Source organism: Oculina patagonica, chromosome 8 (assembly GCF_052425735.1).
Source record: "Oculina patagonica isolate OP01 chromosome 8, crgOcupat, whole genome shotgun sequence".
In the NCBI taxonomy this organism is placed as follows: Eukaryota; Metazoa; Cnidaria; class Anthozoa; order Scleractinia; family Oculinidae; genus Oculina; species Oculina patagonica.
The window spans coordinates 19,242,861-19,259,061 of record NC_135765.1 but is presented as its reverse complement, the minus strand read 5'-3'; the positions used below and the strand labels follow the sequence as shown (position 1 = coordinate 19,259,061).

Below are 16,201 nucleotides of genomic sequence, written 5' to 3'. Positions count from 1 at the left end.
GAGAGGAGCTGGCATTTCTAGACAAACAGGTCGCATTAACCACTCATACAACCTATCTTGAAACAATGTTTTGAAGCTTACGCTACACATATTCATTTCATAATCGCCCTCGTCTAAATTACACAAAAGGATGTTTTTCTCACTTAGGTGATGCTTATCGCACATACAACAATATAAAGTGTGAAATACGCGAGCGCGCACGTGAATGCAAACAAAAGTATCTACCTATATATATATCTCTCTAGATGAAAACGTTTCTGAAAACGGGTGTATATATATATATATATATATATATATATATATATATATATAAAGAATGAATTTCTGGAGTCGGACTAGTTCAAAAACATTTAATTGCTACTCGGAGTTTCATGCCTCTTACGAAGCAATCATCAGGCAACTGACTACAATAACGGTTACATGAAAAGATATACAAATTTGAAAATATGGAACAATGCCTACTAGCGTGACATGTTAAGATGCTATTGGACGGCAAAAGCGCAAAACGATTTGTAAATCAATATTAAGTAAATGCGGTATTCAACAGGAATTTCTTAGAATGTCTGCATATCGATGTCAGTTCGTTTCTTTGATTAAGTGTCGACATTTCCGGTTTACAAATTATGAAATATTTCTCCCATAGGCAAAGATTACATTTTTTGTTTACGTTTGAATACGATCTAGCTTGCTTGACTTTTCTCCATTTAATTTGGTAATTGATTTTCTGTTCCTTTAGACTCCATACGTACTTGCTGAGTTCGGTTACGTTTTTGTACCGTTCGTTCCTGAAAGAGCATGAGTGGTTTCTGTAACGTTCTTTGAATGTTGTGTCACACAGTCCGATGTACGTTTCTTTTGTCTGCGGGGTGACGACCTCTGCTTGGTAGACGATGCTCCGAACATTGCAATTACCTTCAAGGGGGCAAGAGTTCTTCTTTCGGCAATTGCAGTTGTTATCGATTTCTTCTGATTGATTTGTTGTTTTTCTGATTTGAGCTTTGTTGTGGCTGGAGATAATGGTTTTTACGTTGCTCATACAGCTGTAGCTTAGCTTGAGAGTGTTTCGGTTAAATATTTTGTGAAGCGGATTAGATTTAGGAAAGTGTTGATCAATTAGTTGGAGGAAGCATTTGCCGACTTTCGTTTCAACATTTTTGCTATATGGCGGGTTGAACCACGTGATGTTTCTCTTACGGTTTCTGCTCTTTTGTGAAGCATTAAGAGTTGGCGCTTTGTATGAAAGATTGTACTTGTAACCACTTTTATCAAGTGCGTCTTGGTACACACATTTGGCGTTGTCAAAGCATTCCTTGTCGGATGAAATTTCTGAAAGGCGCTTGTTGATGGATTCGGGGATGTTTCTAAGAATGGAAGGTGGGTGGTTAGATTGCTTGTGTACGTACAACGGTATGTTTCCTTCTTTTGTGTATGGAGAGTGCTTTCCGCTTTTTAGGTCTAGGGTGACGTCTAAAAAGTTGACTTTACTTAGATTGGCCTCTACTGTGATTTTTAGGTCGTTATCACGAAATATTTTGCAAATATCTTTCTTGATTCTTTCGATTTCCTGTGGCGATTTATTAAACGCTGACAAACCGTCATCGCGGTAAAGACCGATGTTTTTTCCGTACTTTTCGGTGAGGCGTGAAAGAATGTAACAGCCAACCAGCTCACATGTTTCTGCGCCATCAAACGACCCCATGGTGACATCGAATCGGTCGTTGGAGGTCTTCTTTTCCCATGTGGCGTTTTCACTGAACAGGAGTGACCTTTTAGCATGGATGATTATGTCACGCTCGTGTGCGCTGATGGGCCGGTAAGTATTAGCGAAATCTAGGGCTTTGCAGAGTAGCTTCTCTGTGATCGACGGGTAAAAATCACACACATCAAAACATATGAAAGATAGCGATTCTTTGTGCTGCAAGTCGTTGAACCATTTTAACCTTAATCTAACCACCCACCTTCCATTCTTAGAAACATCCCCGAATCCATCAACAAGCGCCTTTCAGAAATTTCATCCGACAAGGAATGCTTTGACAACGCCAAATGTGTGTACCAAGACGCACTTGATAAAAGTGGTTACAAGTACAATCTTTCATACAAAGCGCCAACTCTTAATGCTTCACAAAAGAGCAGAAACCGTAAGAGAAACATCACGTGGTTCAACCCGCCATATAGCAAAAATGTTGAAACGAAAGTCGGCAAATGCTTCCTCCAACTAATTGATCAACACTTTCCTAAATCTAATCCGCTTCACAAAATATTTAACCGAAACACTCTCAAGCTAAGCTACAGCTGTATGAGCAACGTAAAAACCATTATCTCCAGCCACAACAAAGCTCAAATCAGAAAAACAACAAATCAATCAGAAGAAATCGATAACAACTGCAATTGCCGAAAGAAGAACTCTTGCCCCCTTGAAGGTAATTGCAATGTTCGGAGCATCGTCTACCAAGCAGAGGTCGTCACCCCGCAGACAAAAGAAACGTACATCGGACTGTGTGACACAACATTCAAAGAACGTTACAGAAACCACTCATGCTCTTTCAGGAACGAACGGTACAAAAACGTAACCGAACTCAGCAAGTACGTATGGAGTCTAAAGGAACAGAAAATCAATTACCAAATTAAATGGAGAAAAGTCAAGCAAGCTAGATCGTATTCAAACGTAAACAAAAAATGTAATCTTTGCCTATGGGAGAAATATTTCATAATTTGTAAACCGGAAATGTCGACACTTAATCAAAGAAACGAACTGACATCGATATGCAGACATTCTAAGAAATTCCTGTTGAATACCGCATTTACTTAATATTGATTTACAAATCGTTTTGCGCTTTTGCCGTCCAATAGCATCTTAACATGTCACGCTAGTAGGCATTGTTCCATATTTTCAAATTTGTATATCTTTTCATGTAACCGTTATTGTAGTCAGTTGCCTGATGATTGCTTCGTAAGAGGCATGAAACTCCGAGTAGCAATTAAATGTTTTTGAACTAGTCCGACTCCAGAAATTCATTCTTTATTCACAGCTCTGGTTTTACCATTGAGCACTTTAATAGCAGATGAAGTCTTCAGTTTATCCACTGGTAGTTATATATATATATATATATATATATATATATATATATATATATATATATATATATATATATATATATATATATATAATAATGAAACTTTATTGAAAGAGAGGGCACCCTTGTCTGACTCCCCTCGATAGCTTAAAGAAATCAGTTGTGACGCCATTATGCAGAACTGTACTTTCAGAGTTTGTATATAACGTTTTAACCCAATGTCTTAAACAAGATCCAAAATTAAAGAGCTTTAAGGTTTGTTGAATGAAGCCCCATTCTATTGTATGAAAAGCTTTCCTAAAATCCAATAAGAGAAGTATACCAGGGATACCCTGGAGTTCCGTTTGTTCCATGATATCGTTTATTAATCTAATATTTTGCCCAATATACCTGCCTTTCATGAATCCAGTCTGATTGCTGTTGATTAAAAATGGAAGACATTTTCCTATTCTTGTGGTTATAGCTTTGGATGCAATTTTATTATCTACATTTAACAATGTAATAGGTCGCTAGTTCGATTGCTCACGTGGGTCGGAGTTCTCTTTTGGAATCAGTGTTATTACTCCCCTGCGTTGGGAGATAGACATCTCGCCATTTTCATATGCTGCATTTAAGCTATTCAGTAGATCGTTACCTAAAATGTCGAAAAAACACCTATAGAACTCGACGGTAAATCCGTCTTCACCAGGAGACTTCCCAGTCCCCATCGATTTCAGGGCTGCCCAGTATTCATCTAAGGTTAATACTCTTTCAATTTCATTACACTGATCTTGTGATAGCATTGGAATATGTTGACTTATGGAGTCAGTAAACTCTTGGAAGGCCTAATTTGTAGCATTTTTGGATGAACTGTATAAGTTCTCGTAGAATGATTTTATTTCCTCCATTATTTTTTTCTCGTCGTTAGTTACATAACCCTCTGTGATTGCAAGTTCTGATATGATTTTTTTTATTGAAGTTTCTCCTTTCCATATTAAAAAAGTAATTTGTTGGTTTTCCCCTTCTTGGATCCAGCGGACCTTGGAGCGAAAAATTGCTCCCTTAGCCCTTTCCTCATAAATATTGCAAAGTTCAGTTTTCTCGTGTTCTTTCTGCTCAGCATCCGTGGTACACTCGCCAGAATCAATTTTCTCATCCAAGATGTCTAGGCGCTTCTTAAGCTCGTTTTCGATTTCGCGTGATTTCCTAGCTTTGTTTTGTTGTGAATCTTCGGATTTCCATTTTGATGAGTTCCCATTTCAGTTTTGGATTTTCTAAATCAGAATATGTTTTGATTATATCGGGATAGATGAATGTTATTAAATTGACAAAATTTTCATCCTTTAATAGCAAGTTATTAAATTTCCATAGGCCTGGACCTCGCTTGATGTTTGCGAGGTTGATTCTTAGTTTAACAGCTTTGTGATCCGGCGCTATTGAAGTTTTTGTGCCCAATTCAGCGACTTGACAGGCAATAGGCTTCGCAACAAAAAAAAAAAAATCAATCCGTGATTTTACATTTCGTGCGGCAGAACGTAAGTAAAACTCTTCTTGTTTGGATGCATTTTTCTAAAAACGTCAGTCAGATCCAATTCTTCCATCAGTAGGTAGGCAGTTGGCTTCCAATGGATACCGCCTTGTTTATCGATGGCCTGAAGTGAGATATTCCAGTCACCTCCTATGATCAAATTCGACAACGATGATTTCGACATTAATACCTCTTTTTTGCTGACTTGTTTAAGCGTTCGGTACATAAATATTACAGATGGAAAAGCTTATTGTCTTGAAGCAAATATTAATTAACACGATTCTCCCTTCAGGATCACAATAGGAACTTTCTATTTGAATATCGGACAAAGGATTGAATAAAATACAAACGCGTTTTTGGTGATTGGTTCCATGCGAAAAAAACATGACACCATTCCATTCTGATTTTCAAATTAATTCATCTCGCGGTTCAGAGAACGTTTCTTGAAGTAAATAAACATCGCATTTTTGGTCCTTAAGAAAAGAGAAGATGCTTCGTCTTTACCGTTGGTTTTTAAGCCTCTAACGTTAAGCGATAGAAATTTAAACGTGATCATTAGAATATATAACACATTTTACAAGATAGCATATTTAACGGTATAAGCGATTTAAAAAATATTGAGAAATGTAAGCAAACAAAAATAATTTGGTCGTGCGCAACCGAACATAGTAAAAAATATAAACAAAACGGATAAATATGGGACAAAATCAAATAAAGAAGGTAGCATTCAAAAAACACACTTTACTGTAGAACTAAGGAGTACACATACGTCATCCAGGGGCAAAATGGGTGTTTTATTTTTGGGGTTGTAAGCCATTTCTTCCCTTTCCTAAATGTCATTAGTAAATAAACGCAAAAAGTTATTTAGAAGCTTACTGCTTAAAGTTCTTTAACTTCTTCAATAGAGTGCATTAATCTTGGATTCCCCATTGGGGCAGACTTGATAAAGATTTTTCCATCGAGGGACCAAAAGCTAACGATCTTACCGTTATTTCGCTTTTCTCTCTCAGTCTTCATTACTTACTTTCGGTACTGAGTCAGGTTCTCGTTTATGAAGATCTTTGGTTGACGGCTGTCTTCAGTAGTAAATGAGACACAGTCGGGAAAAATACTGGAAATAGTTGTGCTTCTCAGTTGGGTGCGAGCCTTGTAGACTTTAGACTTTATTTTGTGGTTGCAAAATTTGGCTAAAATCGGCTTGTTACTGGTTTCTGCTTGATACGATAGGATATTTCAATGTCATCTTCTTTAATCTCGACGCCAATCGTTTGTGCTATCTTACACACGGCCTGGTCGGTAGACACGTTGATGTCGTCAGGAACACCACAGAACTCTAATGAATTCTTTCTGGAGTACTGCTCCAAGTTGTCGAGGTTAATCTGGAGGTCGGTAATATCTTCTGAATGGTCTTGTACGGTTTCATTTACTTTATTGAGTTTTTTTTCTATCGACGCGACGTATCTATTTTGCTTGGTCAGTTCTTCTCTCACTGTTTGAATTTCTTTTGTGTTGCGAAGTTCAGCGACGTCTTCCTTTAGTTTTACACTTGTTTTCAGTAATGCCGCTACATTGCCTTGCACTTCAAGGAGCACCTTGTGTATCTCCTTAAACTTGGTTCGTGTGTATCGCCATGTTCAGAATCACTCTGTGCGGGAGGCGAAGGGTTAGTCAGCGCCATGTTGAAATCGCCAGCACGTGGTTGTTTGTGTTCCGGTGAGTTTATGTCGGAGTCTTCTGATCCTCGTTCGTCACGTTTCGTTTTTCGAGATAACATAGATTATGAGAATGGCATATGCTACAAAATTTACGTGCTTCTGAAAGTATTTGGGAAGCGAGGGCACAGCTCCGTTACGCTTGTGACCTGTTGGCTGCCATCAACGTGTCCAGTCAACCGCACTTCAGATAAATTATGAATATGATGAATCAGGCATCCTAAGGTGCACCATGTGCCAGTAACTTGGCATTGTCCATCAGTGTGGGTTCAAATCGTGCTCCGTTCGATTCTAGTATGGATTTGGTCATTTCTCCTCGGACACAGGCTGTGAAATTACACACAAGGCATGAGACGTGTTTGAAACTGACACCTTATGTGATAAATGCAATAACAAGCATGCTAAGGTCAAATATGTTTGGTTGAAACATGTTTATCGTTGCTATAGTAAAATCAATAGCCCTAAAAACCTGGTGTGCTTTTCATATCGATCTGAGATCAGGGAAGGCTGCTAAAAGGTCAATTGAAAACGTTAGGTATGGTCCGAAGAAAACAGTTTTCAGTGAACGTTTCTTGTAACTGCTCCATTAAATCCTTTAGAATTCTCTTCAACTTGAGCATTACATCGTCATTGAATACCTCCACTTATGTTCCACGTCTGGGAGATTTACAACCTCGGTTAGACTCGCTCTGCTACCCGAAATCCCCAAGGAAGCAATAACTAAGTTTCAGTTTCAATCACAAAAAACGTAGACCTCTTGCAAGCAAGAGGTCGAGCGAAAAAAATCACTGCACGCCAGGCCTTCTTGCTGTTTCCCAGTTTAGCCTCATAAGAGTTTTATATCTGCAAAAACGCAATGACAGACTGAACCGTACAGTCGTAAGAAGTGAAAATTAATTTTTAATGATCAGCTTACCTACCGATCTTTGCTTTTCGAAGATTACTGTAGTTATACAAAAGACCTAGATGTTTGAATTCATCACATCAGTTGGTGAATTATTAAACCTCAACTTCAGAGTATGTTACGTGGGTCTATTGAAGGGAAGTATCGTGTGACGAACCGGAAGAACGAGCTTGTATAAGGCATATGCCATTATTTTAATTCGCTTGAAAATAGAACGTTTCAAGAATTGAATCACTATTGATTGATATTACCAGACAAACCTGAAGGTACAAGACTAACCACTAGCGCAGCTGCTAATACCGTCACACAAGGAGACGCTGTGACATTCACATGTCATGTCACGGCAGCCAAGCCACAAGTGTCTCAGTACAGGTTCTATTTGAATGACACCACTCCTGTCAAAGATAGTAAAGACAGTCAATACACCATCAGCAATGTACAGCGATCACAGCACTATGGCAAGTACAAATGTGTACCACACAATGATGTTGATGATGGACCAGAGGCCACTGTTACGCTTAATGTCAATGGTGAGTGAACTCATTCTTTAATGTGTGTTTGTTTTGCCTTTCCTCTAATAAAACCTGTTTATTGTCTCTTAACATTTATTTAATAGACGTTTCATGCAATTGTGCAGTTACCGCAGTTCATATTATGGTTATTGTGTGTTATTGGTTATTGTGTACCGGTTGTAGGACAGGGGTTGTAGTTTCTCCTCTAGCCATTTCGCCAATCCATAATTGTACGTTCGTGTGGCAGATAAGATGGGGCGCATAGCCAGACGTTCTTTGTGGGTCTTAGGCAAACCATACAAGTGTGCAAGTCGGGATCCTGTCGGGCGCACGGAATCCGCAATCGATTTGGGTAGAATTCTCCGGACTGTAGATTCCAGGTCTTTCTCCTTTTTAATAGTGATAATATTTGGCGGTCTGCCTCTAGACTTTGGTCTTTTGGCATGTCCTACAACCGGTACAGAATAACTGACACCTTTGAGTTTGCAAACGAAATTCGCGAGTTAAAGATCAAAGTTGGTGATGTCCTAGTGTCGTATGATGGTTCCTCGCTATTTACCAATGTGCCGCTGGAGGAAACCATACAGATACTGGCTGACAAAGCTAAGCGTTTACAAACAACTGGTTCAATGAAACACACCACTTGAACCTCAGCAGATCGGACCTTGTAGACCTCCTCAGAGCATCCACCAAAGATCAGCTGTTCCAATTCAATGGGCAATTGTATGAACAGACCGATGGCGTCGCCATGGGTTGGCCACTGGGACCACTGTTGGCCAACGTTTTCATGGGTTACATTGAAGAAACTCTTGAGCGTGAAGGTAAAATGCCTTCATTCTACAAGAGATACGTCAACGACACCTTTTCCATCATGCCAGACCTAACATCAGCGGCTACATTTCTTCAAGTCCTCGATAATTGCCATCCATCAGTAAATTTCACCATGGAAACAGAGAAAGACCGAGTGCTTCCCTTTCTTGGTATGCAACTGCTGAACAGAGCCCCAAACATCAAGACCAAGGTTCACATAAAACCTACAAACACAGGTCTTTTGCTCCACTATCAGAGCCATGTCGATATTCGATATAAACGAGGGCTCCTTAAAACCATGCTTGATCGTGCATATCGATTATCATCGTGTTGGACATATTTTTCCGAAGAATGTGACCGATTGAAAGCGCTGTTCTCCCGGCTGAAATATCCGGAACAGCTCATCAATACCACCGTCCGTTGTTTTGTTAGTTCACAGACCGAAGATCGACAACCAATACCAGCCACTGGCGAGAGTCCAACAGTTCGGATAGTACTACCCTTCAAAGATCAGGATTCTGCAGATTTTGTACGGAAACAACTCAACGGCCTAAGCCACAAAACGCGCACAGACATTCAACCAGTTTTTGTTAGAAACAAAATCGAACAAAAGCTTAAAGTACAAGAGAAGAAACCACCTATTGTAAACCAGCAGTGTGTTGTATATAGATTTCAATGCGACTTGTGTGATGCAAGTTATGTAGGATATACACTGAGGCATTTACATCAGCGCGTGGACGAGCACAAGAACAAAACATCATCTATTGGCAAGCATTATAGAGACAAACACTGTATTGTCCCAAAAGACCTTGACAAACAGTTTCATGTCATCAAGAAGTGCAAGAATAAATTTGACTGTTTAGTGCATGAAATGCTAGTAATCAGAGAATTGTCACCATCTCTAAATGTCCAATCAGACTCAATCCGAGCCAAACTATTTGCGTGACATTGCATATTTTATTATGTTAATCTTAAGCGAACTTTTTCTGACAGTTTATTCTTTTCATTTTTGAACTTGAAAATGGTGTCATGACGACTCCGAAACGTCGTTCGTTATTATCGTTTATTTTTACTTGTCTAAAAATAAAATTAAGCTTTATATTACTTTTTTGTCAGCACCTATATACCAAGCAACAGCAAGCGCTATTTTTGAGCGGCAGAAAAAAAATTGAGAGAAAGATGCGCCTGAGCACTTTGTGTTTCCTGACTCGCCTCAAAAAGATGAAAAACGGATGACGTGACATGAGATTACGTGAGGCGAAACAAAAACGTGCCTGGATCCCATGCTTTTTTGTGTGTGTCCTGAAACGTTCACTAAAACACGTCACATATCAAGCATAACTGCATGTATCTCATACGTTCTATCAGTTAAGTCACAATCTCACTTCATTTTTTTAATGTTTTCCTTTTTTCGTGGGATTTGAGTGAATGGGTCATTGATAGCCTTTGCTCTCAGGTTTCGTAGCGCGAATTCTATTTTTTTTACCACCAGATTAAAGTGTAATCTTTTATCCTCTTTGGCACTCAGGAAATTTCTTTTGTGAATAATCAACTTCGTTCCCTGAAAGAGAGAGACCCTAGAAACGAGGTTGAAGAATAATTTGTTTCTGATTAACATGTGCTGAAATTCGTTTTAAAGGACCTTTCTGTCAGCACGTTTACCGTTTTATGAATAAATTAATTGCGGTTTAGCACTGAAAGTACTTCCGTTCGTGGCAACTTCTGTCTACCGTCCACAATTTCCGCCAACATCTACATCGTTTTAATATCTCATTCATTGATTGCGTGCTCTACAACACGCATCAGCATGAATGAGATAAAAATGAATACCAAGAGTCAATCTTGATTTCGAGAAAAATAGGCTTGTTTGTAAACAAAAGAAAACGACAATCGTTGCTATGGTAACCTTTGTGACTAAGCGACCAGTAACAAATTAAACTTTGATCATATTTGTTCATTATGGTGTATTTTGGCAGAAATCGAAGATTGGCTTACCAGATAATTTTCATTTTCAAAACAACCACCCTAGGGCTAAAAAAACTATATTGAGCCTCCTTAAGGGCATTAATAAATCAATGCGACATATACTTAGATTACATCTGATATCTCTTTTTGTATGTGAAAGGTACTAATAGCATTATGAGCTTCAGTTTGATGAATTCTACAAAAGTCCTGAGTTTATGTAGGGTGCATAACCCGCAGGATAACCAAGTCAAGCATGCTGATCTATTTTTATTCGAATTCTTTTTTTGTACAGTTCCAGCCAACTTTACCAAGTTGCCACAAAACGTAACAGTGAATGAATCAAATCCTATCGATGTGAGCTGTGCTGCATCAGGTTTTCCAACACCTTCTATATCATGGAAAAAGTACGTACAAGGCATAGCTGTGTTAAAAGATCCGAACACTCAAAGCAGTGACAGAAGTGATGCCGGGATGTATGTGTGCACTGCAAGCAATGGAGTGGGACAAAATAAGACAGCGAAAGTTTATGTTACTGTGCAATGTAAGTCTTCATCCCAGCATGTCCTAGAAATAATATAAGCTGCTGCAACAACTTATCTATAAACATAAAATTATAACAAATTTTCTTTTCTTTACTTGATGTGTTATTTGCACAGAGTCAAATAAAACAAAAATTCGGGGTGCTAATCAGGTTACAAGTTGGCCGAATTTAGAGGAGAATGTTTCGTATGTTACTTTCTTTTCCTTTGTTGCCGGAAGATATTAGTTAACCTTTCATCGGTGTACCCTGCGAAGTAACGTATAGTTATTATGTATTCTTAATAGTAAATTCTGGTTCGTTTAATAGCTATAATTACCAATTCTTTGTGAAGCAACATGTGCTTTATTGCTATCCTTAATGGTGATCACTCATTTCATAATATTTAAGAATTATTCGCCGAAGGCGAAGTGATTATTGTTGAATAATCTCTGAGCCTGAGGCGAATAATCCTCTCGAAATTACTAGCTCCGGTGAGAAGAGAACTAGACAATGTTTTGCCAGTCGATCTGACTGAGTACATGGCTGCGTGCGATCTCCAAAACCACCATGTTTACGATCAATTCTAATGCCTTGAAAACCATCTCCAGGGCTTGGAGTTATTTCTTTTAAATGAGAAAAATTTTCATTCAGCAAAATAATGCCGCCATGTTCACTGGCCTGGATGGCAAACGTGGCATGCATGGTTTCGATCACTTCGATCGCTTCCAACTGCCAAGACAACTGGAGGCGATCCAAGCGATTGGGAGCGATAAGAGGGTTCTCATAGAATCGCCCCAATCATCTGGTATGTGCAAAGCGCGTGCTCATGGCGTCGGGAGATGGAAAATTCTCTCGTTTCTTCTAGTAACGTTGCTGTCAGATCGGTGCAACAGTTTTTATTTCTTCTCTATGACCCGGGGGGATCCAAACCAAACTTTACTCTTATAGCTTTCCAACTGTTCAATCTAATGAAGTTATTTTATGGTCCTTTTAAGACTTGTTCTTTATACACACGAATGTTTGGACTTCGTCCATGAACAACGTTTCGTTAAACTCTTCCATTTTGGCAACCATGTTGGTTGTGAGGTCGTTTTGCGTTCTAGGTAATATCGATGCACGGTGGGGCAGTTTGGGTTGCTGCGATCGTTTCCCTGTGTGAAAGAAGTTCTCAAAAAACCGTTCTCGATCGTCCTGGTCTGCAACCAATCGCCCAAATAGAACACAGGCAATCTAAATGATCTCGATCGCCCCAATTGCTGCAGACATTAAGGATTGTCTGTGTAATGTTCACATTAAACCGCCCTGATTGTAACAACACTTATTGAAGTAACAGCAGCCATCGGGACGATTGTTTTTATTGTATCAATGTAATAGCTAGCTTTGGTACTTGGAAGTATTTGTTCCTTTCCAATGCAAGTGTATCTTGCTTTGTTTGACTCCGAGACTGTGATATTTGAAGTTAATTGAACCAAGCAACCCAATCCTTGTGTAATCAATTTCCCTAAAACGATTTGTTAAATGTTTAAGGCCGCACAGAAAACGCCAACTATAAATCACTTTGTGGGAGAAAAAAGGGAGAATTGGTCAGTTCCCCATTAATCCTCATTTCTTCCCTCTATCTACTATGTTAATCATGCCGTCAAATTAACTTGTTCCGAAGTATACACTTTTATTCACCCAAGATGCGAACTTCATGGTACTAAGTGTCACACACTGTCAAGAAACAAAAAACATTAGCAGTCCAAGCAAAGGTTAAAGGTGAATAATTAAGGGTCAGTAAAGTTGTAGGAAATAAAACACTTATTGCTGTGAGCAAACATCACCATCCAGTTTTAATGGCAAATACCTGATGTTATATTATTATTTATCAGATCCGCCCACAATAAAGGAAGCCACCGCATCAGCTGCCAAGTCATGGATTGGTCAGACAGTGACTTTGAAGTGCATGTCAGATGGTGTTCCTACACCAACACTCACCTGGTACAAACCTGATGCAAGTCAAATAAAGAGAGTCACTGCTACACAGAACTCAGAAAATGTGAAGATGGAAGTTGATCAAGATTTTGGTGGTTATAAGTGTGATGCTGACAATGGACTCACTCCTGCTGATTTCAAGATAGTGAAAATAGAACAGATAAGTAAGCGCTATTTGTCTTAATTTCAAAATTATGCTTTGATGCCAACTTTTGATTTCTTTTTAAAGAAAGTGAAAGGTACCAAATTGTCTGTCGCTTAAAGTTCTTCATCAGCTTCATTGTGTTAGCTTTCACTGAATGGTTCGATGTTGAGTAGGTGTTAAACCTATTTCACCATGAAATCAACAGAAAGATAAAAATTTACTCTTAATTAATATATCTTGCTTACAGTGTGAACTGACAGTAGATCGGAAGTGATTTTTCTTGACATCGACAATTTTTAAATATAAAATGTGTCTGACGGATCAAAATTTTGCGTAACAAGCTCTTTATCAAGTAGGCAATGAAGACAACGCTTTCTATTTACCGTATAACTGCTAGGTATAAAACACCTTTTAAGAACTAGTAAACTGTATACATGAAACTGAAAATATTGGATCCAGTATTGCGATCGGTATAGGACATTTATGAAATGAAACAGTTTTTGGACAGCAACGCTGTAAACTAATGGAAAGCGTTCCCTCGCGCTTATGTGCCTTTGATTTAAAATTAAGAACGCCAAAAACTGTTTCATTTCATAAATGTCCCATACCGTCTATAATGCCATGTCCTATTCACTGCATAAATGTCCTATACATGCGCTTCTTACGGTAAGAAGTGCACAGATTGGTAGCGCGAGCACCAACGAACTTTTGCTGAACTCTGACGAAGGTGAACAGTAGTCACCGAAAATTTAGGTTGTAAAAAACAGATCGGCTTAAAAAAAAACTGTTTCATTTCATAAATGTATACATGAACTGAATCACTATTCAAAATATTTTATTGGAATTCAAAAAATGTACAGTGGGATCCTGATTACTCGAATCTTCAAGGGATAAAGGCACATAGATGTCGAGAAATTAGTGGGAGGGGGTAGTACAGTTGAAGTGTTTGGCTGATTGAAGCAAATCCAAGTGAAACGAATTTTGCTTTGAGTTATGAGGAGGTCCGAGAATTTGAGGATTTAAGAAATGGGGATTCAACTGTATTTATCACTCTCCTAGAGAAACCAGGCGCCCCGACTGTCGTTATTGGACAATCAGACATTCAAGCCACTTCACTGACAGTAAAATGGACTGCACCAGCTGATGATGGAGGGAGTCCTATCACAGCATACCGAGTGGTCATACTAAAGGGTGGCACTGAGATAAAGAATGAGAATATTACTGACCCTGGTACATCAAGTCTGCCTGTTGGAAGTCTGGTGAGGGATACCAAGTACACTGTGAAGGTGTTTGCCAGGAATGCTGTGTTTGAGGGACCTGCTGGAGAAAAGACAGTGAAGACCAAATATGAAGGTAAAGAAATGTGAGGTATTGTTCTAATCAGGGGGGGGGGGGGGAAGCAACTTCCCATACATTCTCTTATATGAAATCTGAGCGATGCTCTCACAACTTGCAAAGCAATCATCGGGGCGGTAGTCAGCGGATGTCTCTAAGGCGCATGAGCAGCTCCTTTCTTTGTGAACTTGCCAAAATAAAAACAACATGGGACCAGTGAGAGAGTTCGATTTTTTTTATATATGTAGTAATAAAAAAGACTTTCTAAGTTTTGTCTTTAAAGCAGCGAAAATTTCTCCGGAAAGGTTCTTGGTGTCAATATGTGGTGTTTGTTATGAAATAAAACCATCACTGGAATGGTAATGAAAACGTGGCGATCGAATATTCCCGCGCTGGTCGGAGCTATTGTTCTTGCCGCTCTATTGTTTGAGGTTGTTTGTTGACTTGGTCTTTCTTTGTTTTACTTCATTTACAATCCCCATGTGGGCCAGTTGAAAATCGTGGTACAAACATGTCAAACATTTGCATTTCAGCACTGAAAAGTAGCACGGCATCACAAAATTCTGCGTTCTTAAAACTACACGACGATGACGAAATTTTCGGATTTAAACACGCTACTTTTAGATTTTTAGTTAAGAGAATTGAACCCCTTTATAATAAGTGATTCCACGACATAGCAGCTTCCATTTCGCGGGAAAAGATTGCCTGTTGCATCATCGTCCAAAAACCGCTGACTACATCGTGAATTGATCGCTTTGCAAGTTGTGAGAGCATCGCTACTCGGTCCCAGACCTCGTTTCTTCCCCCCCCCCCCCCTGGTTCTAATAATTGTTGCATGCTGCTTGTCGTTTGATGTTGAATCTTCTTGATTATGACTTACGTCAAGTACGGAGTGTACATCCTTTCTCAGCAGCCATGTAAAATAGGCATATTAAAATTAAACTAACTGAAAGAAGTACTGAGAAAATCTCATGTTGATTAGAAAAATCTTTCATAGAATTATTTACATGTAAAAACAAGTTGTTTTATCACAGACCAAAAAACTAAAAAACTATAAAACGTAAGTGACTTGTAAAGGTCGTTATTTACAAACAAATCAAAACAAAGCAAACGATTCTGTGATTCTAATTCAGGGAACTCAGTTCTGAACTCTCTTGGGAATGATAATATATAATTTGTCGCAAGATTAAAAGTATTAAAATTTGATATGACGTTACTCTATTTTATTATATGGAGGAGAGTGTTTTACTGGGAACTAAACCACTCGTAGATTCCATACGCCACTCCATCCGGGACCCGAGTGGCGTATTTTCCGTATGACACTCTTGCGAGTGACATATCGCTCATTGACGTCACGATTCGCGCCATTTCTATTTTGCTGAATGAAATTGGTTTCGTGTCGTTTGTTGTTAGCATCGACACGAAGGTTTAATTTGTTTAACTAAACAACGAAAAAGAATGAGTTTTCCAAAAAAGTTAAGAATGAGTACACGATAATGAAAACCTTGACAATTTCAAGGTTTTTAGAGGGAATTCTTCACAAGGGATTTCACCGCGCGTACCATTGCAAGTTGTCGCAGAGAAGAAAACAAAAGCAGTTGAACACTATCGATCGGCTATCAAGACTTTGCCGCATCGGTTTCAAGTCAAAGTCAGTAATGTTTTCAGTTCTTACGTGTTATTTAGTTGACAAGTATTTTGTTTGATCGGAATTCAGTTTTTAGTGTTTCTATATCCTGGGCA

The 16,201-nt window shown here is 38.8% G+C and overlaps 2 protein-coding genes across 2 annotated transcripts in view; both read left to right on the top strand.

Annotated features, from left to right (window-relative positions):
• Positions 1-16,201, top strand: part of LOC144662783 (vascular endothelial growth factor receptor 1-like) — a 74,361-nt gene that overhangs the window by 42,902 nt on the left and 15,258 nt on the right. Inside the window, exons 4-7 of the mRNA XM_078523701.1 lie at positions 7,452-7,727; positions 10,777-11,025; positions 12,876-13,142; positions 14,183-14,476. Coding sequence (XP_078379827.1) covers positions 7,452-7,727; positions 10,777-11,025; positions 12,876-13,142; positions 14,183-14,476 — 1,086 coding nt within the window. The remainder of the gene's footprint in view (positions 1-7,451; positions 7,728-10,776; positions 11,026-12,875; positions 13,143-14,182; positions 14,477-16,201) is intronic.
• LOC144662828 (uncharacterized) lies at positions 8,458-9,590 on the top strand. Its single transcript, XM_078523780.1, has one exon. It carries the CDS (start codon positions 8,458-8,460, stop codon positions 9,463-9,465), a length of 1,008 nt encoding a protein of 335 aa, XP_078379906.1. The 3' UTR covers positions 9,466-9,590.